This window comes from Bufo bufo, chromosome 2, assembly GCF_905171765.1.
Source record: "Bufo bufo chromosome 2, aBufBuf1.1, whole genome shotgun sequence".
Taxonomy (NCBI): Eukaryota; Metazoa; Chordata; class Amphibia; order Anura; family Bufonidae; genus Bufo; species Bufo bufo.
Window position 1 is genome coordinate 597871126 of NC_053390.1, and position 22927 is coordinate 597894052.

Consider the following 22927-nt stretch of genomic DNA (forward strand, 5'->3'; position numbering starts at 1 on the left):
CTCACTGAAGGATCAGATTACATGCTGGCTACAGAAGTCTATGGAGAATGAGTTGCAGTTTGAGAAAAGAGGCCAAAAAAGAGACAGACACACATGCTGGCCATTAAAAATGTATGAAGAGCGTAAGAAAATGTTGATATGGGGAAAATAAGAAATTTTTCTCCGATAAGATATATTACAAAGTTTCTTATATTGACCTGTATTAGTGATCTGTGCAAAGCTTGTCGAAAGGACAGTGACCATTAAAGTCTGATGGTGGCAATATATCCCCTATCTTTAGCTGTATGTAACCCTGTCAATATAATAATTCTGCAACATCACTCCCCTGAAAAGTAGTCCATCTTTCAGAACCATTATGCTGAAAATGTGTTATAGTTCAGCATAATTAAAAACTGTCCTGTTATCTAGTAGGATTACTACTACTCCCCACTTGCATTTGCAGAACGTATGGTACCTGTGGTAGGGCAGGAAAAAGATGCATTCATATGACTACCAAAGCAATGTAATTGCTGAGTGTTACACAGCACAACAGCTTGACATCCTACATAATTCTCTTAAAAGCAGATGGGCATTTTTAATTTTCAAAGCTGCAACTTCTTCCAAATAAACCGAAACTAATTTCCAAAAAAGCTGATTCTTCCTAAGGCCTCATGCACACGGCCGTTGTTTTGGTCCGCATCATAGCTGCAGTTTTTGCAGCTCGGATGCGGACCCATTCACTTCAATGGGGCTGCAAAAGATGTGGAAAGCACTCCATGTGCTGTCCGCATCCGTTGCTCCGTTCCGTGGCCCCGCAAAAAAAATATAACATGTCCTATTCTTGTCCGCGCTTTGCGGACAAGAATAGGAAATTATATTAAAGGCTGTCCGTGCCGTTCCGCAAATTGCGGAACACGCACGGACGCCATCCGTGTTTTGCGGATCCGCAATTTGCGGACCGCAAAACACACCACGGTTGTGTGCATGTAGCCTAAAAGGCACAGCTACTGTGCTGGGTGTTTACAAGAGTTATCCTTTTAATTAAAAGAATTCTATACCACATATGTAATATATGTCAATTAATATGTTTTACAGTATAAACCTGAACTGTGATGGACTGGGGCAATAATGTTTTTGTGTTCTGCACTTTATTGAAAATAAATGGGTATATGTGTTCCTGCAGCTCGGACAATTGCAGGTACCGTACAGACCAAAAGTTTAGACACATCTTCTCATTCAAAGAGTTTTCTTTATTTTCATGACTATGAAAATTGTAGATTCACACTGAAGGCATCAAAACTATGAATTAACACATGTGGAATTATATACATAACAAACAAGTGTGAAACAACTGAAAATATGTCATATTCTAGGTTCTTCAAAGTAGCCACCTTTTGCTTTGATTACTGCTTTGCACACTCTTGGCATTCTCTTGATGAGCTTCAAGAGGTAGTCCCCTGAAATGGTTTTCACTTCATAGGTGTGCCCTGTCAGGTTTAATAAGTGGGATTTCTTGCCTTATAAATGGGGTTGGGACCATCAGTGGCATTGAGGAGAAGTCAGGTGGATACACAGCTGATAGTCCTACTGAATAGATTGTTAGAATTTGTATTATGGCAAGAAAAAAGTAGCTAAGTAAAGAAAAACGAGTGGCCATCATTACTTTAAGAAATAAAGGTCAGTCAGTCAGCCGAAAAATTGGGAAAACTTTGAAAGTAAGGGCTATTTGACCATGAAGGAGAGTGATGGGGTGCTGCGCCAGATGACCTGGCCTCCACAGTCACTGGACCTGAACCCAATCGAGATGGTTTGGGGTGAGCTGGACCGCAGAGTGAAGGCAAAAGGGCCAACAAGTGCTAAGCATCTCTGGGAACTCCTTCAAGACTGTTGGAAGACCATTTCAGGGGACTACCTCTTGAAGCTCATCAAGAGAATGCCAAGAGTGTGCAAAGCAGTAATCAAAGCAAAAGGTGGCTACTTTGAAGAACCTAGAATATTACATATTTTCAGTTGTTTCACACTTCTTTGTTATGTATATAATTCCACATGTGTTAATTCATAGTTTTGATGCCTTCATATTCATGAAAATAAAGAAAACTCTTTGAATGAGAAGGTGTGTCCAAACTTTTGGTCTGTACTGTATATCTGAAATGTATCATTGGTGTTCAGATCATTTATCAATGAAATTCCTTTTTCTTAAATTATGCCTTTACTAAGAAATGGGAAAGATGTGCACTGGCCATAGACCCTACCGGGATAATTCCCAGTGGTCCTCAGGATGTAATACAGCTGAATACTGCAGGGCGTCATGAGAGCCGATGGTGGTCACGAAATGGTGACATCATCACGGATGCGATGACATCATAACTGCCTGTACTAGGATGCATGCGACACTATGACATCATCGCAACTGTCTGCACAGGGATGCAGGCATCCCAAGCTGCAGGCTGGAAGAGGTCTGTGACCTGCATGGCAGATGACAGCAAGGAACAGGTGAGTATTAGATTCTGTTCTTTTACTTGGGCACTATCGTGGGCACTATAGGGAGCATCACTCACTGGGGCCATTTTTAATACTTGAACACTATAGGGATCATTACTGGGGGCACAATAGGGGGCATTACTTGCTGGGACACTGGGGACATTTTAATACCGGGGACACTATAGGGGGCATCACTGTGGCATTTTAATACTGGGGCACTATGGTTCTGCTTGGGCAGTATATTGTGCTGCACTGTGGTATTTGGCTCTGCTTGGGCAGTATATTGTGCTGCACTGTAGTATGTGGTTCTGCAGGGGCAGCATACAGTATTGTGCTGCATTGTGGTAATTGATTCTGCTGAGACTGTATATTGTGCTGCACTGTGATATTTGGTTCTGCTGGGACAGTATATTGTGCAGCATTATGGTATCGCTGGCCCTGCCTACTGTCGGTTTCCCCTCATCAGGTTAGATCCACCCTCAATTTGGGCCTGCTTACATAATGGGGCCTGCCCGCCCCTGCAAAGAGCAATAGTAACTTATTTCACATGACTATAAATCCTTGCACCCAAGTCCTTGGCATAATCCAACCTATGGTATTCTCACATAGCAGCATAGCTTTTAGGTGAGAAGATCTCAGTAAAATGGCCACTCATAAAGTGCCTATGGCTACATAATACTGTGCTATTTTTCAGGTAAAAAATTTACCATTTATATACTATAATGGGGGTTAGTTTTTAGGGGTAGTGGAAATAGATCCTAAAGCTGGCAGCTGACACAAATGTCTGAAACACATCTGCTGCAGGTACATATACAGTACCATAACCTTAATCATTACCATTAGTGATTGTAAAATTGTCCAGATCATTACAACAATCTGTACATACAGTGGATATGAAAAGTCTACACACCCCACCTTTAATGTGACCTATAAACTGTACCACTCAAAAGTGTGCACAGCCTCTTATAACTGGGGATGTAGCTGTGTTCAGAATTAAGCAATCACATTCAAAATCTTGTTAAATAGGAGTCAGCATACACCTGCCATAATTTATAGTGCCTCTGATTAACCCCAAATAAAGTTCAGCTGCTCTAGTTTTTCCTGAAATTTTCTTAGTCGCATCCCACAGCAAAAGCCATGGTCCACACAGAGCTTCCAAAGCATCAGAGGGATCTCATTGTTAAAAGGTATCAGTCAGGAGAAGGTTACAAAAGAATTTCCAAGGCATTGGATATACCATGGAACACAGTGAAGACAGTCATCAAGTGGAGAAAATATGGCATTACCAAGAACTGGACGTTCCTCCAAAATTGATGAAAAGACGAAAAGAAAACTGGTCTGGGAGGCTACCAAGAGGCCTACAGCAACATTAAAGGAGCTGCAGGAATATCTGGCAAGTACTGGCTGTGTGGTACATGTGACAACAATCTCTCGTATTCTTCATATGTCTGGGCTATGGGGTAGAGTGGCAAGACGAAAGCCTTTTCTTACGAAGAAAAACATCCAAGCCAGACTACATTTTGCAAAAACACATCTGAAGTCTCCCAAAAGCATATGGGAAATGTGTTATGGTCTGATGAAACCAAGGTTGAACTTTTTGGCCATTATTCCAAAAGATATGTTTGGGGCAAAAACAACACTGCACATCACCGAAAGAACACCATACCCACAGTGAAGCATGGTGGTGGCAGCATCATGCTTTGGGGCTGTTTTTCTTCAGCTGGAACTGGGGCCTTAGTTAAGCTAGAGGAAATTATGAACAGTTCCAAATACCAGTCAATATTGGCACAAAACCTTCAGGCTTCTGCTAGAAAGCTGAACATGAAGAGGAACTTCATCTTTCAGCATGACAGCGACCCAAAGCATGCATCCAAATCAACAAAGGAATGGCTTCACCAGAAGAAGATTCAAGTTTTGGAATGGCCCAGCCAGAGCCTAGACCTGAATCCGATTGAAAATCTGTGGGGTGATCTGAAGAGGGCTGTGCACAGGAGATGCCCTCGCAATCTGACAGATTTGGAGTGTTTTTGCAAAGAAGAGTGGGCAAATCTTGCCAAGTAAAAATGTGCCATGCTGATAGACTCATACCCTAAAAGACTGAGTACTGTAATAAAATCAAAAGGTGCTTCAATAAAGTATTAGTTTAAGGGTGTGCACACTTATGCAACCATATTATTTTATTTTTATATTTTTTCTTCCCTCTACCTAAAAGATTTCATTTTGTTTTTCAATAGAGTTGTACAGTTCACATTAAAGGTGGGAAAAGTTCTGAAATGATTTATCTTTGTCAAAATGTTTTACATCACAGAAACCTAACATTTTAACAGGGGTGTGTAGACTTTTTATACCCACTGTATGTGGCAACTTTCAGACATAAAAACATAGCTATTGCATAGACACAACAGAAGGACATGTTGTATAGGCCTCTGTTGTGTTTATGTAGGTATATATATTAAGTAGGACTTTACCTTTTCAAATGAGTCTAAAGATCTGTACTCCGAGACTCTCTCCATTTTGTCGGCTTGCTCGTCTGATGATTCCACTATGCAGAGGTCATTTCTGTTTGCTCCATGCTCTTCCTGCTCTGATAAATCATCTGGTTCTTGAACAATAGGTGAATCGCTATGCTGGTCTGATACAGAAGTCTCCGAAGAGGGTCTACCTAAAGCTTTAGATGCTCCAAGTGGAGAATCTGGGATTTCCTTACAATTCAGACTGTCTTCAGCTTCAGTTCTCTCTTGCAAATTTTTCTCTAGATCGGGGGATGTAACACTAGGGAAAATAAAACAAGTATTGATTTCTATAATTGCAATCTTCTACTCTTTAAGGGCTTATCCCATTCTCCATTTTTCAAACCAGCAACTGGATCTAAATACTTTTGTGCATGCATGTAATTAAATATTTAGTATACTAACTGAGTTATTCAAAAATATATATGTATAACACATATGCTGTTTGTCCTTTACCTTATTTCTCTGTCCACCTCGCTGAGGCGGACGCACATGCTCAGTTCTATCTTTCAGCTGCCACTAGCTGTATGTACTGTGAGAAGCTGCAATAGTTACAGGGAGAGAGAGAGCTGCTGCAGAAAGGACACCCCCTCCCCAAGAAAGGACATGCTTCCTGAGCTGCCAGCTTAAAAATAAATCTAACAGCGCAATCGGAGCAATGGATGGAGAGACTTTGGATCCATGTAAGGTACAGGGCTGGTTCTTTCGTTGTTAGAAAGAAATTGTCATATACTATATGATTTTCCTTGGAGAAGCAACAGCAAAAGAACCCCCAATAAAAGAACAGTTTTGCAGTGGGGCCACATACAATCTCTCCTTGGCCTTCCTGATTCTTCTCTAGTTTTGTGCTTTTTGCTAGTGTCCATGTCACTACTGGTAGCATGAGGTAGTACCTGCAGCCTAGTCAGTTTGCACCGGTGTCCTGCTCCCTCATCCATATATACTGTTGCAAGAAGGTTTGCTGTGTCTACCAGCACAGTCTCAAGAGCATGGAGATGATACCATTATCCCAGCATCAGGACTGGATTTTTGCTCCTTTGTGCAAAAGAAACAGAAGGAACACTGCCTGGTCCCTACAAAATGACCTCCAGCAGGTTACTTGTCTGCATGTTTCTGACCAAACTGTCAGAAACAGACTCCATGAAGGTGGTATGAAAGCCTGACGTCTTGTAGTAAGACCTGTGCTCACAGCTCAGCACTGTACAGTTTGATTGGCATCCGCCAGGAAACACCGAACTGACAGGTCTGCCATTCGCACTCCATTCTCTTTACAGATGAGAGCAGGTTCACACTGAGCACATGTGACAGTCATGGAAAAATGTGGATACACCATGGTGAATGTTATGCTAACTGCAACATCATCCAGCATGATCAGTTTCGCAGTGGGTCAGTGATGGTCTAGGGAGGGATATCCTTGGAGAATCGCATAAACCTTCATGTGATAACCAACAGTATTATGACTGCTGTTAGGTATTGGGATGAAATCTTCTGCGCCATTGCCAGGCCTTACGCTGCTGCAGTGGGCCCTGGGTTCCTCCTATTGTAGGACAATGCCCGCCTTTATATAGCCAGAGTGTGAAGGCACTTTGTGGATGACGAAGGCATTGATGTCACTGCCTGGTCCTTACATTCTCCGGAACGGAATCCAACTGAGAACCTCTGGGACATTCTCTGTCAGTCCATCGGATGATGCCAGGTAGTGTCATAGACTGTCCAGAAGCTCACTGATGCCATAATCCAAGTCCAAGAGAAGTTGCCCCTAGACACAATCAGCCATCTCATCTGAAGAATGCCTAAATGTTATCGGGAGTGTATACAGGCATGTGGGGTCCATACACAATACTGAGTCACATTATGTCATGAGCCTCACACAAATTGGATCTGCCTGTGATTTGAATTTTTCACTTTGCCTTTCGGGGCGGTTTGGAATCCAGTCCACAGTTGGTTGATGATTTTGGTTTCCAATGATTTGCTTTTCTTTATTATGTTCTTACTTACTTGGTCTTCTGATGTAGTAGCTCTTCTTTTTGGTGACAGAGAACATGTTTAGTCTCAGATGGTAATTTTATATACAATAAGATTGATGAACTCTTCGTCACAATTGATGATTTAGGAGTGTCTCTATCATCAGATGCCTGTAGCTGCCTTCAATGTCCATTCAAATATGTGGCAATTTAGGGAAAAGGTAGAATAACCACCATACTGCAGGATATCCACCAGAAGCACTGTGCATAATTTTATGCAGTGTATATTAATCTTCCAGATCTACACAACTGTACTGGCTAAACGTGGGACATTGTATGTACTGGGGATACCGTATCTTCTTTCAATCATAGACAACACACCACCGTGCTGCTTTATCAGTGAGACCTATAGAACTCTATAAAGGAAATTACCAGATCACAAGGAAATAGATGTGAAAAGGCAGCATATGTCGCAGTTAAGGGACCTATGTGAGATGTGGCTCTGCTCAGCTTGTTTGGGGGAAACCTGTATATCATGTGTTCCCAAGCTAGACCACAATTATGTAGGATATCCACATTAGGATTGTGATACTTTTTGGCAAGCTACGAGGAATATAAAAAGAAACAATAATGTAAAAGTGGCTACTGAACTATCCATATGGCATTTCAGCAAAAAGAAAGATAACTATACATTCCGACTAAAATCACAGAAAATGTCAAAAAGCCATTTTCCAACAGATGAAAACATACACATATTCTTGTTCAGAAGACAATGCCCTTGATAGTTCCTGTGATTCCCTTGAGAAGTCGGCCTCTACTTTCTCTTTCTGTAGCTGACGGATTATTTCTGCAACAGACTTGTCATCTTCAGCCCTGGCTGAGCTTTCATGGAAGGATGAATAACTGATTGAAACGTCCTCCTCAGACACGAGAGGGGGATGTTCACCTCTCCCACTGCCTCGAGTTCCTGATTGATCAATACTGATCTTCTTCAGTGGGCTAGAGAACTCATCCTGAAGAACCGAAAAGCCTAAAGAATTAATGAAACATTCATTACATGTAGTCACCGCTCCAGAAAGCATAACCCGCATTACTGTGTAAGCAATGGGAACTAATTATAAAATGCTCTGCAATCAATTTTCTAGCATTTAGGGCAGAAACATACTAGTAGATCAATCATCTTTCTATAAAATGTGTATTATATACACACACACATACCTGAAATAAACTCATGTGAGTGACTACATCTAAAAAAGTACAATGTAGAAATAATAGACAAAAATAAAACAGCCATCATCCTTAAAGGGTTGTTTCCACCTGTACATTTATGGCACAGTCATGTGGGGCTTCGTCTCCATCTCACAGCTGCTCTGCATGGAGAGGAAGCCCCACATGACTGGCTCTAGAGGTCAATTTAGAGACCTCTGCGTACCGTACGTGGCCACCTCTCCATTAACAGCGCCCACACCTATCGGACATTTACGGCTATACCATAAATAACTAGATGAGGATAATCCTTTAAGAATGAACAGTAAAAGCTTTTCTACATGAGGCAATGACCCCTATTTTGGTTACTGTAGAAAATCTCCTGCAATAACACTAAAATTGTTGGAATTATCTGCATGGTAGTGACTACAGTCAGAAAATTCCGGTTCTCAAATAGAGACATTGGGGTAATACGCAATGCAGTTGTGGGACAACCTGTATGAATAGGACCCAGCAGTTATGTCATGACTGCACTACGTTGCATCTCTTTACAGGAAGCTGCAAGGAAATGTTTTGGATCTATAATGATACGTACCAAAGGACAAATAGTGAAAGCCATTGAAATGGTATTCAACATTTTTGATTTCTCGTCTAAATGTGGCTTTGCTAAATATAAAAGAATCAAGAAATCGACAATCAATAACAGAATGAAGAGTAAGGTCTCATGACTAATACTGCATCCAATGGAATATGTTGTGATTTTCTTTTTCCTATGGATCTGACCGAAGAAAACTGTGTATGAGATTGTTAGGCAGTAGGAGCACATAGGTGTTAGGGCTCCTTACAACTCAGAGGCAGTATATTCTACATGGTAGTGTCCATTCCCACTTTTCTAATTAGATTGTTATCTACGTTGTACTTCTTACATGATATAATAGCGCCCTCTAGGGCTTGCAGTGGTTACTGCAGGACTTTCACAGCTTATTACCTTCACTATGATCCAGTGTTATTGTCTGTTCTATATCAGCATATGTGCGATTGGCATGGCGTAGCATGGGCTCCTTCATGTACGATTCCATTAGATGGACAATATCCATTCGGTTGATCTTGGTGAGGCACTGGTTCAGACTGGAGTCTGCATTAAAAATGAGAACAAATCGAGCAATCATTGAATCTATATATACATATATTGTATCAGACTATCCACAGCTTCTTGAAGTCTGAGAATATGATTGGATTCCGAGCTACAGTGTAACACTAAAAGGTAGTTCAGGTTTGTCTCCTAAGATACAGTACCTGTTTATACTGGTGTTGTATGTGGTTTCTATGACCTTCTATAGTTTGTGCGGTAAATTTCTGTGCATCCATAACAGATTCAGGCAATAAGAAATAGTTAACTAATCGGATTTAGGCTACTTTCACACTAGCATTTTTTGCGGATCCGTCATAGATTTGCAAAAACCCTTCCGTTACAATAATACAACCGCATGCATCTGTCATGAACGGATCCGGTTGCATTATGTCTTTTATAGCCATGAACACCATTAAAAGTCAATGGGGGACGAATCCGTTTTCTATTGTGCCAGATTGTGTCAATGAAAACGGATCCGTCCCTATTGACTTACATTGTGTGCCAGGACTGATCCGTTCTGCTCCGCTTCGTCAGGCGGACACCAAAACGTTGCAAGCAGTGTTTTGGTGTCCGCCTCCAGAGCGGAATGGAGGCTGAACGGAGGCAAACATTCGGAGCGGATCATTTTCCATTCAGAATGCATTAGGGCAAAACTGAACGGATCTCACAAACGGAAAGCCAAAACGCCAGTGTGAAAGTAGCCTTATCCATTTCCACCACTTTCCCCTAAACTGACGCATATTTAGATCTGTGTGGCTTTCATGCCAAAAACATGTATCTTCTGATATTTGAGACTGTTTTACATTTAAGGGGCATCTGTCAGCAGATTTGTGCCTATGAAACTGGCTGACCTGGTGCACTTGCACTTGGCATCTGTGTTGGTCCCATGTTCATATGTGACCGCATTGCTGAGGAAAATGATGTTTTAATATATGAAAATGAGCCTCTCGTAGAAATGGGATGAGGGCATTGCCATTACACCTCTTTCTGCAACTGCTGCACCCTCTGCACCCTCTGCACCCTACACCGATTTCCTGATCTGAAAGCAAGTTCTGAATAGTTTTGGTTCAGATGGACTTATGGTAATACTACCAGCACTGTTATCATTGGTGTATTATGCATGCATAATACATTATCATGCATTAGAGAGTGGATGTAAAGGCTGTACTACACAGCCAGATGTGGCAGATAATTGTCGGGAAGCATGCGTTCCCTCCAGCAATCGCCTGCTCACCAGTGGAGGAGACTGCTGCTATTACATGCAGGGATCTCCAATTTTTTAACATGTTAAAAGATCAATTATTGGGCAATCCGCGGCAGTATTCGACTGGCAGATGATTGCTAACAAGTGTTCATACATTAGCGATCATCTGCCAAAAAATTGGCAGGTGTAATACAGGCTTACGAGTTCTTTACAGAGCACTGCAAAAATTACTTGGGAGTTAAAGCAGTTCCCTTCTTATAGAGTGATGATATAACCTAATGTTATGATCAGTAGGGGCCTAACGTCTGGGACCCCATTGATACTGAGGATGGGGATACAGCAGAACAAAATGTACACAGATATAAACTGTTATCACAATGTAGGAAAACTGCTCACCTTGAATGGTTGTGCAAGCAATTTTATCCATAACACTAAAGTAATATAGCTGTGGGCGGCCCACACCTACCTTCGGTATGAGAAGAACAATTTAACCAGAGTGAAGACAACAGTACAGATGTGCATGGACAGGCATGACTTTAATGGCTTCAAAGAAAAAAAATTGCAACCACAGAAAGTCTGTCACCAGGAAATTTCTCGTTAATGAACATTCACACAACCATAGGTCGTCCGTGTCCGTACTGCAATTGCAAGCAGCAGTTACACAATATATGGGCTCCAGCTGTGTAAATCCCATATCATGGATGCAGACTCATTGACCTGAATGGGTCCGTATTCCTGTACAGAGCAGAGGCACGGATCAGAAGCCCATGGAAGCACTCAGTGGGCTTTTTGGTCTATGCCTCTGCACCGTAAAAGATAGAACATGTCCTATCTTTTGCTGTAAATTGCGGATGGTGGATCCATTCAAGTCAATTGGTCTGCGCTGCAATACGGGATTCACACAGCCGATGCCCATGCATTGCGGACCGCATGGGCACGGACAGCCTATGTTTGTGTGAATGACCCCATAAACCAGGCACATTGGGGGCACATTTACTAACTGATATATGCCAGACTTTTCCCCACTCACACCAGGTCTAAAAAAGGGGGCATGGGCGGATAAGGGGGTGGGCTGCCAAGCCCATCTTATTTATCATTTTCTACCCCTGTTTTAGCCGTATAATATGTTCTAAATCTAGGTATATGGAAAAAAGAGCTGTAAACCTGCGCTGACGAAAAGTGCTCCAATATGTCCAGTGTTCCTCACTGACGAAGAAATCTGTGAATTTCAAAACGCGTTGGCAGTAGTCTGGACCTATGAGACATCCGTAGCAAGCATAGTGTGACGTCACACAGAAGAAGCTGTCTCCCTGACATCAAGCAGCTTCTACCCACACGCGCGGGATACCAGCCGTGACTAAGTAATAACATACAGTCAGGTCCATAAATATTGGGACATCGACACAATTCTAACATTTTTGGCTCTATACACAACCACAATGGATTTGAAATGAAACGAACAAGATGTGCTTTAACTGCAGACTGTCAGCTTTAATTTGAGGGTATTTACATCCAAATCAGGTGTAGGGATTACAACAGTTTGCATATGTGCCTCCCACTTGTTAAGGAACTAAAAGTAATGGGACAATTGGCTTCTCAGCTGTTCCATGGCCAGGTGTGTGTTATTTCCTCATTATCCCAATTACAATGAGCAGATAAAAGGTCCAGAGTTCATTTCAAGTGTGCTATTTGCATTTAGAATCTGTTGCTGTCAACTCTCAAGATGAGATCCAAAGAGCTGTCACTATCAGTGAAGCAAGCCATTATTAGGCTGAAAAAACAAAACAAACCCATCAGAGAGATAGCAAAAACATTAGGCATGGCCAAAACAAATGTTTGGAACATTCTTAAAAAGAAGGAACGCACCGGTGAGTCAGCAACACCAAAAGACCCGGAAGACCACGGAAAAAAACTGTGGTGGATGACCGAAGAATTCTTTCCCTGGTGAAGAAAACACCCTTCACAACAGTTGGCCAGATCAAGAACACCCTCCAGGAGGTAGGTGTATGTGTGTCAAAGTCAACAATCAAGAGAAGACTTCACCAGAGTGAATACAGAGGGTTTACCACAAGATGTAAACCATTGGTGAGCCTCAAAAACAGGAAGGCCAGATTAGAGTTTGCCAAACGACATCTAAAAAAGCCTTCACAGTTCTGGAACAACATCCTATGGACAGATGAGACCAAGAACAACTTGCACCAGAGTGATGGGAAGAGAAGAGTATGGAGAAGGAAAGGAACTGCTCATGATCCTAAGCATACCACCTCATCAGTGAAGCATGGTGGTGGTAGTGTCATGGCGACATGATGATGTGACTGCTGACAAAAGCAGCAGGATGAATTCTAAAGTGTTTCGGGCAATATTATCTGCTCATATTCAGCCAAATGCTTCAGAACTCATTGGACGGCGCTTCACAGTGCAGATGGACAATGACCCAAAGCATACTGCAAAAGCAACCAAAGAGTTTTTTAAGGGAAAGAAGTGGAATGTTATGCAATGGCCAAGTCAATCACCTGACCTGAATCCGATTGAGCATGCATTTCACTTGCTGAAGACAAAACTGAAGGGAAAATGCCCCAAGAAGAAGCAGGAACTGAAGACAGTTGCAGTAGAGGCCTGGCAGAGTATCACCAGGGATGAAACCCAGCGTCTGGTGATGTCTATGCGTTCCAGACTTCAGGCTGTAATTGACTGCAAAGGATTTGCAACCAAGTATTAAAAAGTGAAAGTTTGCTTTATGATTATTATTCTGTCCCATTACTTTTGGTCCCTTAACAAGTGGGAGGCACATATGCAAACTGTTGTAATTCCTACACCGGTCACCTGATTTGGATGTAAATACCCTCAAATTAAAGCTGACAGACTGCAGTTAAAGCACATCTTGTTCGTTTCATTTTAAATCCATTGTTGTGTACAGAGCCAAAAATACTAGAATTGTGTTGATGTCCCAATATTTATGGACCTGACTGTATATTAACCAGGAACATTGGACATACTGGAGCATTTTTAGTCAGCATGGGTTTACAGCTCTTTTTTTCCCATATAACTATATAACATTTCGGGGGTCGGCAATCAACCCGTACAAACCTAGCAGCGGCATCAATAAGTGTTAATAAAAGGATTGATTACCAGTTGGTGGCAGGAGCGCTAGTATTACATCTATATGTTCTAAATATACACCAGAAAGGGAGCTGGCGTAGATTTAGACTGGTGCTGGATGTGCCGGAGCCTCTACACAACTTCGGCAGATCCAGCGCAGGCGTTATTAAGACCAATGTCTAAAACGCCAGTCTTAATAAATGACCCCCATTGTTTTGTGGGGATAGCTCACCTGAATGTAATTATTCTTTTCACATTATTGCTTAGAAAAAGTACTTTTAATCCATATGTAAATGAGCAGTTAAGTGCACTGAGGGTAGGCCCGAGTCACTCTGTGCATCCTTGTCTCTCCTGTTTCCTCTGCCAGCCTCTGGCTGAATGTAATGGTACTTTTCACTTCATTACTTCATACTGGAGAAAAGTACTTTTAATTCATATGCAAATTAGTAGTTTGGTGCACTGAGGGTAGGCCCAAGTCAGTCTGTGCACCCTTGTCCTTCCCGTTTCCTCTGTCGGCCTCTTCCTCTCCTTCTTGATTGGTAGAGGCAGGTTTCTGCATAGTCATCTTGCCTGGTCCTGTCAACCAGGAAGGAGAGGCTGACTAACTTATTCCTGCAAGGCACTGTGCCTGCTTTCGCAATGTTGTTGTGATATCAATAAAAGTACAGTCTTTGAAAATTATTTTTCTCCAATCCACACTCCATTGTCCATTCTCTGTTCTGTTTTCTTAATGAACATACTTTCTTTAATGCTTGTATTTTATATTGATTTTTTAAATAATTTTTATGTACTTTCTTGATATAGTCCTCAGTGGACTTCACAGCATAAGATATACACATTACAAACATCATCAGAATTTCATATGGGCAGTGATATCACCAGCCCTCGCCATATATCTCCCCCCCCCCCCCCCCCACACTATCCTCCTATGTCCATGAATTACCTGTTGCATGTTTTCCATCTCTTTCAAGCCAATATTTAAGCAATGCATGGCTCTGATCCTGTAAGGAATTTGGATTTTCAACTCGTATTTGGTGAATTTGTTCTTCTGTGAAGTCCAGCTCTCTGGCTAGTTCTGGAAAAGACAAAGAACAAATACTGTCGGCATTCTGTAAATGAGAACATATCCAGTTATAATCATATTTCGCCATCCAGTGGGCAAGTGCGTTTTTGTTTAGCAAGAATAGAAAGAACCAAATAATATACTGTATCTAGAAATCTAAAACCATTACAAAACTCTATGTATAACTATATACTACATGGCCTCCACACTGAGCCGGAAACAGTATATAATTGTATCAGTTTGTTCAGTTGTCTGGGGAGAACTTATACTTACGATCGATAAGTAAACCAGATAAATATTACAGTCATGATTAGTTTTATTATCATTACCATTTCATTTATATGTTGTATTTTTACAGCCAATAATATATATCCCCACTAACCTAAGATTATGTAAAAAAAATATGAAAAACTAATTTTACTTGCATATTTGTAACTAATAAAAATTCTATCATGGACAGTTTTTTGTGTTTTTTTTTTTTTGCAGTTAGCCACTATATGGTTTTGTCCCAGTATTCCATACAATATATGACTTTCTAGAATGTAATAGAGCTCCGCCTTATTATAAAACGCTCTATGGAGCTAGATTATGTCGTTTCCATCAGCCCCATAGACAGGCCTGACAGCAGCTCCATTCAAACTCCTCCTCACTGCAATCATATAGTAAGGAGGAACAGGATACTTTGGACCCTCGTTCCAGTGATCGGGGAGGGCCCCTGCATTAGAGGGCTTTTAGGAATCTTACTTGCTTTCTCCTCCATAAGGCCATGATCAAGGTTTAGGAAGGAACGAAACATTGTCCGAATATGATGTGATGTTAGATGGATAAATAAGGGAGACATACACTAATTGTGAGCTTACACTGAGTGCTGTGCTTTTTACTTTAATGCATTGGGGATCATATCCTACCACAGAGCACCATCTTTACCTTCTGGAGTGCCGACTACATCTCTACCTGCCTGAGTGAAGATCACATCGCTACGTGACTCAGTGCCGACCACATCTCTACCTGCCTGAGTGCCGACCTCATCTCTACCTGCCTGAGTGACGACCACATCTCTACCTGCCTGAGTGAAGACCACATCGCTACCTGACTCAGTGCCGACCACATCTCTACGTGCCTGAGTGCCGACCACATCTCTACCTGCCTGAGTGAAGACTACATCGCTACGTGACTCAGTGCCGACCACATCTCTATCTGCCTGAGGGCTGACAACACCTCTACCTGCCTGAGTGCTGACCACATCTCTACCTGTCTGAGTGCGGACCACATCACTATGTGACTCAGTGCCGATCACATCGCTACGTGACTCAGTGCCGACCACAACTCTACCTGCCTGAGTGCTGACCATATTACTACCTGCCTGAGTGCTGACCATACCTCTACCTGCCTGAGTGCTGACTACAGTGTTTGCCACAATGCCCCTATGCGGTGCTCACCAGAGACTTTAGAAATTGGCTGCCACAGTATACACAACAATAGTGCCATCCATATATGCCCATACAGCACCAAGGCACAATGTCCACATACTGTTACTGACCTGTGTTTATTTTCTGTGGACAACTTATTAAAAAAATCGATTATGAATCATGAAGATTAGAAATAATATATGTCTGCAGGTGAGTATACTGACATGAACACTTTAGCAGCTGTAAGATGTAAAATGCTAATTACAATTATACTGTAAGCTCCTTCAACTTCCAAAAAACAAACAAACACACGTGTCATTTTTTTATGGACACTGTCCCCTATTTTTATATACTATTTAGGAATTTACACACTGTTGTATCAGCCAGCATCCCACAAACTTGCTAATACATTGTTTTACAAATGTTCAAGGTCTCTGTTTGTTAAAAACCTGTATAGGCCTAACTCTTCTCACAGTTGGTATTGTACCAAGTCTAAGCAATCATCTCCAAGCTTACACAATTTACCTACACTGAAACATTGTAGAAATAGCAGTGTCAATAGACTAAGTAGTTTACAGTTATCAGAAAGTAAAACTGAAGCATCAGCAATGTTATTGTGGGTATCCCTGCTATTCAACCAGGGGAAATTCTGACATTTTCTATGAGAAGAGGATTGCTTACATAATTTGGAAAATCTCTTTTGGGCAACTACACCCTCTATATGGCACAATAGTTGTATTAAAGGGGTTGTCCCACGAGAAATATTCTACAGTTTTCAAACCAGCACCTGGGTCTTAATACTTTTGTAATTGCATGTAAAAATTTTGCATAGTCACTTGGTTATTCAATAAAATGTATCTGTATAGCGCCACCTACAGTTTGTTTTTTTCTTATTTCTTTGACCTGCTTACTCAGATGGCCTCACATGCTCAGTTTCATCCTTCAGCTGCCTCCTGAGCTGTGATAGGGAGAGCTGAGACACACCCCCTTAGCTACAGCAGAAAAGACACTCCCCTTGAGCTGTCAGTTTGATATAAATCTAGCAGAGCAGTAATTAGGGAGATTTCTGGATCCATGCGAGGTACAGGGCTGGTTCTAGCTTTATTAGAAAGAGAATGACATGTACTATATGATGTCTGATTTTTATTTTTTACATTAGTCATGGGACAACCTCTTTTAAGCAGAAAAACCGCACTGTGTGGACACACGTAACCGTAAATACAGTGAGAAAGTCTACTGCGGATCCGTGGCAAAACCCGCAACAAGAACTACATGTATTATGTGAAATGGCTGTGGGTTTCACCCTCTCCATTGAAAAGAATGAAATTTGTGGTGGAGCATAAATTGACATACAGCAGTTTTAAAATCCGCACAGCAGGTTAGTATACACTGTGGATTTTTCATGCAGCGTGTGGATAGGATTTAGAAAAATATCATCCACTTTGCTGATATTGGACAACAGTTTGAATTTGTAGCACAAAAATAAAAAAACTGGAATTATGTGGTGTATCCGCCACGTGTGAACACACCCTAACAATATTCATGGCAAAATCAGGATGCAAGCACACACAGCAGTTATGATGAAGCAGAAAACTAAGCAACTAATACACAGCTGTATATATTGCATTTACATGGGTTTTTCATATGAGGTTTTGAACAGAAACAATTCAAATTTTCCTAAAACTGTGAATAAGAACCCTTTATATTACAGCTTTGGCCGAAACTAAGGCGAACAGTAACAGGAGTAGCCCACGTGGCTCCTTACTGCCACGTGTGCATGCGTTCTTACAAAGACATGCAGGATTAAGGATTTTCAATGTAAAACTTTACCAGTCCAGCTAAAGCCCAGATGATCTGCAATGTGGGCAAGTCTTTGCTCCGTCCTCTCTTGGTTCTCCTCAAAACCTATATATATAAACCAAAACAGTGGAGTAGTCAACCAATGTATAATTGCTCGCAAAGAGTTGAATAAAATTTATGCAAGTTACTGGAAATGAGATATCACTACATCCGGAAAGAGCACTACAGTTACTAAATGCAATAAACCGCACTTTTGCAGTGTATTCTTTTGTTAAAAGAAATAGAGACTTAGAATATAAAAAAACAAAAAAAATAAAATCATAAATCAGTGTGAGGTCTGCAAAGACTGATCATTATACATTAAATTACTGCCAATTATGGGATACTTGTTCTGTTTCGTTCAGATAAATGAGACATGAAGTACCATCTTAAAGAGGATCTGTCAGGTCTCCTGACTTGTCTGTTTTAGCAAATACCTGTGTTATCGACATTTAGTACTGTCCATGTCCATGTGGGGAAACAACCTACTTACAAGGAGAATGGTTACACCCAGTTGGCAATTTATGTATACATTTCCAGGAGGAATAACAGAGAAACAGGATAACACAACATACATGAAATACTAGTACATACTAAAACAGACCAGTCAGGGCTACTAATAGGTCTTCCTTAAGGAGATAAAGGTCTTGTCTATATAATCAGCACTGTCCTCATGTAAAAGTTATCATTCTGTTACCAACTAGGGCATTCCAAAGTAATCCTGCAACATTACTATACAGTGGCATGCAAAAGTTTGGGCACCGGTGGTCAAAACTACTGTTACTGTGAAATTAAGCAAGTTGAAGATGAAATTATCGCCAAAAGGCATAAAGTTGAACATTTTAGGCAATATCATTGTATTATTTTGGTTTTGTACAATTTTAGAGTGAAAATCTTTTAGGGTTCAGGGTTGTTCACAATCATTAGTAAAGGCAAGGTGATCCAAATTTCAAAGCTTTATAAATAACCAGACTCCTTTAACCTTGTCCCAAAATAACAGCAGTAATGGGTTCCTCTAAGCAGCTGCCTAAAACTCTGAAAATGAAACTAGTTGAGGCCCACAAAGCAGGAGAAAGCTATAAGAAGATAGCAAAGCGTTTTCAGGTTGCCATTTCCTCAGTTCAAATGTAATAAAGAAAAATGGCAGTTAGCAACAGTGGAGCTCAAACAGTGCCTACATGGAAGTGTCATCAGAAGAAAACCTGAAGAATATCTAAACAAGCCTGATGCATTTTGGAAACAAGTTCTGTGGACCGATGAGGTTAAAATAGAGCTCTGTGGCCACAATGAGCAAAGGTATGTTTGGAGAAAACAAAAGAACACCTCTCCAGCCATTAAGCATGGGGGTAGATCAATCATGCTTTGGGGTTGTATTGCAGGCAATGGCAGAGAGAACATTTCACGGGTAGAGGGAAGAATAGATTCAATGAAATTCTACCGAATTCTGGAAGCAAACATAAAACCAACTGTAAAAAAGGTGAAGTTGAAAAGAGGATGGCATCTACAAATGGATAATGATTCTAAACACACCTTAAAATGCACAATAAACTACCTCAAAAGGTGCAAGCTGAAGGTTTTATCAGGGTACTTATAGCCCCCTGATCTGGACATCATTGAAAATCTGTGGATAGATCTCAAAAGAGCAGGGCGTGCATGACGGCCCAGGAATCTCACAGAACTGGAAGACTTTTGCAAGGAAGAATGGATGAAAATCCCTCAAACAAGAATTGAGAGACAAGAATTGAGGTTACAAGCTGTGATACTTGCCAAGGGGGTGCTACTAGGTACTAACCATGCAGGGTGCTCAAAGTTTTGCTTCGGGCCCTTTTCCTTTTTTGTTATTTTGAAAATGCAAAAGATGAAAAAAAAAAAAAATGTTTTTGCTTAGAATACAGTGGGGATTTTGTCATCTTTAACTTTATGCCTTTTGGAGATCGTTTAATCTTCAATTTGCTTAACTGTTCACAGTAACAGTAATTTTTTCTAGAGGTGCCCCAACTTTTGCATGCCACTTTATAATGTGCAGATTTGCATGCCACTTTATAATATGCAGATACATACTAGAAGACACCAGAAATATGCATCTCGATGGATGGTTGGCTAAACCATGGTCTTTAGAGTCATGGCTCCTTATGACCTAAATATGTAAATGAATACTTCAGATTGGTAGTGTGTATTGGCAACTTAAAGCTTGACACACCATGGTTAAGATGGTAAAGTTTCTATACTGCCTAATGCCATGAACTGCAAACAAATCTTATATTTTAGCCTCCTAACCAGAGACCTCTGTGATTTGTAGTAGTAACCCAGCTATTCTTATTCCTATAAGAAATCTCATTCCTATATCCAATCTTCCTATATTAAATCTCATCTGAAAAGCTGTTCAATTATTGCTTTCTTACTACGAAACAACAAAGTAGACTTGTTCAGAACTTCAATAAGAACAATTTTAATGGCAACTATAATGAAGGCTATATTAGGTGTCACATGGATGTCCCAGGAGCAGATATAAGCTATAAGTGGGGTAGATGCTTTTAAAGAGGGCAGGTAACCTCTCCTGACTGTTTTACTACTGGTATTTGCATTGTATTAACAAAGTCCATATATATATATATATATGAAAAAAGAACACCTGGAAAACTTTATGTGATTGAGCAGAGTCACATTGATACTGAGAGTTATCTCCCCTTGCTGAGATACAGGCTGCAGGCTGCCAATTTGGCATGGTAACGGTCATACAGATGCTGGATATCCTTGTGTGGTATGTCATTCCAAGGTCTTTCAACTTGAAGCTGTAGTTCAGCCAAGGTGGTTGTTGGCTGCTGTGCATGGGAGACCTGTCACCCCATCTAGTCCCAGACACTCTCAATGGGGAGAGAAATGGCAATTAAGCAGGCCAGGGGAGCTGTTAGATTCCAAGAAGAGCACATTGTGCAGCGTGGGTGTTGTGTGGGCGGGCTGTATCTTGTTGGAACAACATGTCACCTGAGTCAAAAAAAAGGCATTAGGACTGGTTTCACAATGTCCTAGACATACTGTAGTCTTGTCAATGTTCCCTGCATAAATATCAGATGGAAACTGCCATGCTAGCAATTGGCACCCCACACCGTGACACCTGGTGTAGGACCTGTGTGTCTCCACACTATGCATGATGGCAGTAGGTGCTCTCCAGCCCTCATCTAGCTCTCCCTTCTGAAGCAGACATCACCTGCAGCACTTGCTTTCATTCATGAACACTACTGTATGCCATTTATGCCTCCAATGGGCTCTCTCGCGGCACCAGTGCAGGTGTTGGTGATGATGAGAGGTCAGTGGCAAATGAGTAAGTAGAGTGAGTGAATGCAGTTGCTGCTTCAAGCAGACGTTTTCTTATGGTCCCAGCGGTCAATGCAGGGCAACTGCAGAAACAATTTGCTTTGCCAAATCTGTCATTTGAGACACAGCAGCTCTTCTTATATGGCAATCTTGACATGCAATTGTCTGTCTTGACCGTTCCGAACCTTCTCTGTGTGTCAGTGCCGTCTTCTGATCACTGTTGATACCACTAATCCACTACATCCAACATTTGATGGTTGGATCACCCAGCTTCTCGAAGTCCCACTATTCAGCCCTTTTTAAAGTCTGTTAAATGCACAAAGGATTCACACCTTTATCTAGCAGGCATAGTGAATGCAGCGTCCCACTACGTGTGTGTGGGCACTGCTTAAAAGCACTTTTTATATTATTAAAAGCACTAGGTTGTAATGTATAACTTTACTGCAAAATCCCTGTTAACAGGTCTATTAGGTGTAATTTATACATCCCGCCACTAGATGGGGATAATATATATATACCTATATATATATAATATATATATACCTATATATATACCTAGGTCAGGCCTAGTGGGGGAGATGAGAGGAGATGATGATCAGGTTAGCTAGGAAAATGTAGTTCAGAAGAGAGCAGATCTGAGGTAGTCAGATCAAATTAGTGGGAGGAAAGGTAGAGTGAAGACTTCGCAACACAGATTAGTGAGTGGAGCCAACTTCGCTAGTAGGTGATACTAGAAGAAGAAGAGCGTTTTCCTTCTGTAGCCGGACTGTAGACTTGCATCCCTGACCCGTAGGAGAAGAGTTTGCCTCCCTGGAAAAGAAACAAGCATTCCTAGGAATTCATCGGTGATAAGAGCCATTATTCAGGGCCACAGACACCTTTGCATGGTGGAGGTTTTATAGCTTCAGGCAGCCACACCAAACTTCTATGAGACAGTTGAGTTTGCCTGTCCAAAATATTCAGCTTGTAGGGAAAGTCAAGGAATAGGATCCAGCACATCTAAAGGAACCAGGTACACCCAACCCACTGCTCCAAACCCACGAAACCTGACAAGCCTAAAACAGTGGATTTGCAGAATTAACTCTATACCATCTAAAGACTGCATAATTGTACTGCTGCAACCAAAAGACATCCAAAGTAAAAGTTGTGAGTTGCATCTTACCACTGTCTACCTCATTATTACTACCTATGGTTGTACCACCATTAACGGTACTGGCGTCACAACAAAAACCATCAAGGGACTCAGCCGCAACAAGCACCCTAAGCACCGCTAACATCAAGGGCATCTCAACCACCATCTTGGCTGATGCTTCCCTACACAGAGCGTGCCCCGGAGGATTTAGTGCTGTCCACCTCAACACTGTGCTGCCAGCCCAGGGAGGCTATCTGCTAACCGTGAGTAAACTGATGAACTGTGTGTTATATCATTTGGCCCCTCATCGGTTCACCGTGCACCTCACGTGTTGCCCCTGCAACTGGCTGGCTGCATGAACATTTCAGCAAAACCTAATCAACAGTCCTGTAAGAGAGAAGATGAAAAACAGTGCTGTTAGCCAGAAAAACAAAGACAGTGATGCCAGACAAAAATGTCTGTGAAAGTTCTGTATGTAAAGTAAGGATCTTGGTACTTTGATCGGTACCTCAACAGCCTCCAGCATTGCCATATTGTAAAGTAGGCATATTATCTTAACTCTTTCTAGGTGTTCTTTTTCATTTTCCAGTAATG

General features: G+C 41.4%; 1 protein-coding gene across 50 annotated transcripts in view; it reads right to left on the reverse strand.

Annotated features, from left to right (window-relative positions):
- The window catches only part of ANK2 (ankyrin 2), a 536395-nt gene that overhangs the window by 26469 nt on the left and 486999 nt on the right, over window positions 1–22927 (reverse strand). For all 50 annotated transcript variants that reach the window (XM_040418305.1, XM_040418330.1, XM_040418328.1 and 47 more), the window contains 5 exons: window positions 17878–17952; window positions 14519–14650; window positions 9129–9275; window positions 7685–7964; window positions 4929–5232 (listed from right to left, as the gene is read on the reverse strand). In XM_040418305.1, the coding sequence (XP_040274239.1) occupies window positions 4929–5232; window positions 7685–7964; window positions 9129–9275; window positions 14519–14650; window positions 17878–17952 (938 nt within the window). The remainder of the gene's footprint in view (window positions 1–4928; window positions 5233–7684; window positions 7965–9128; window positions 9276–14518; window positions 14651–17877; window positions 17953–22927) is intronic.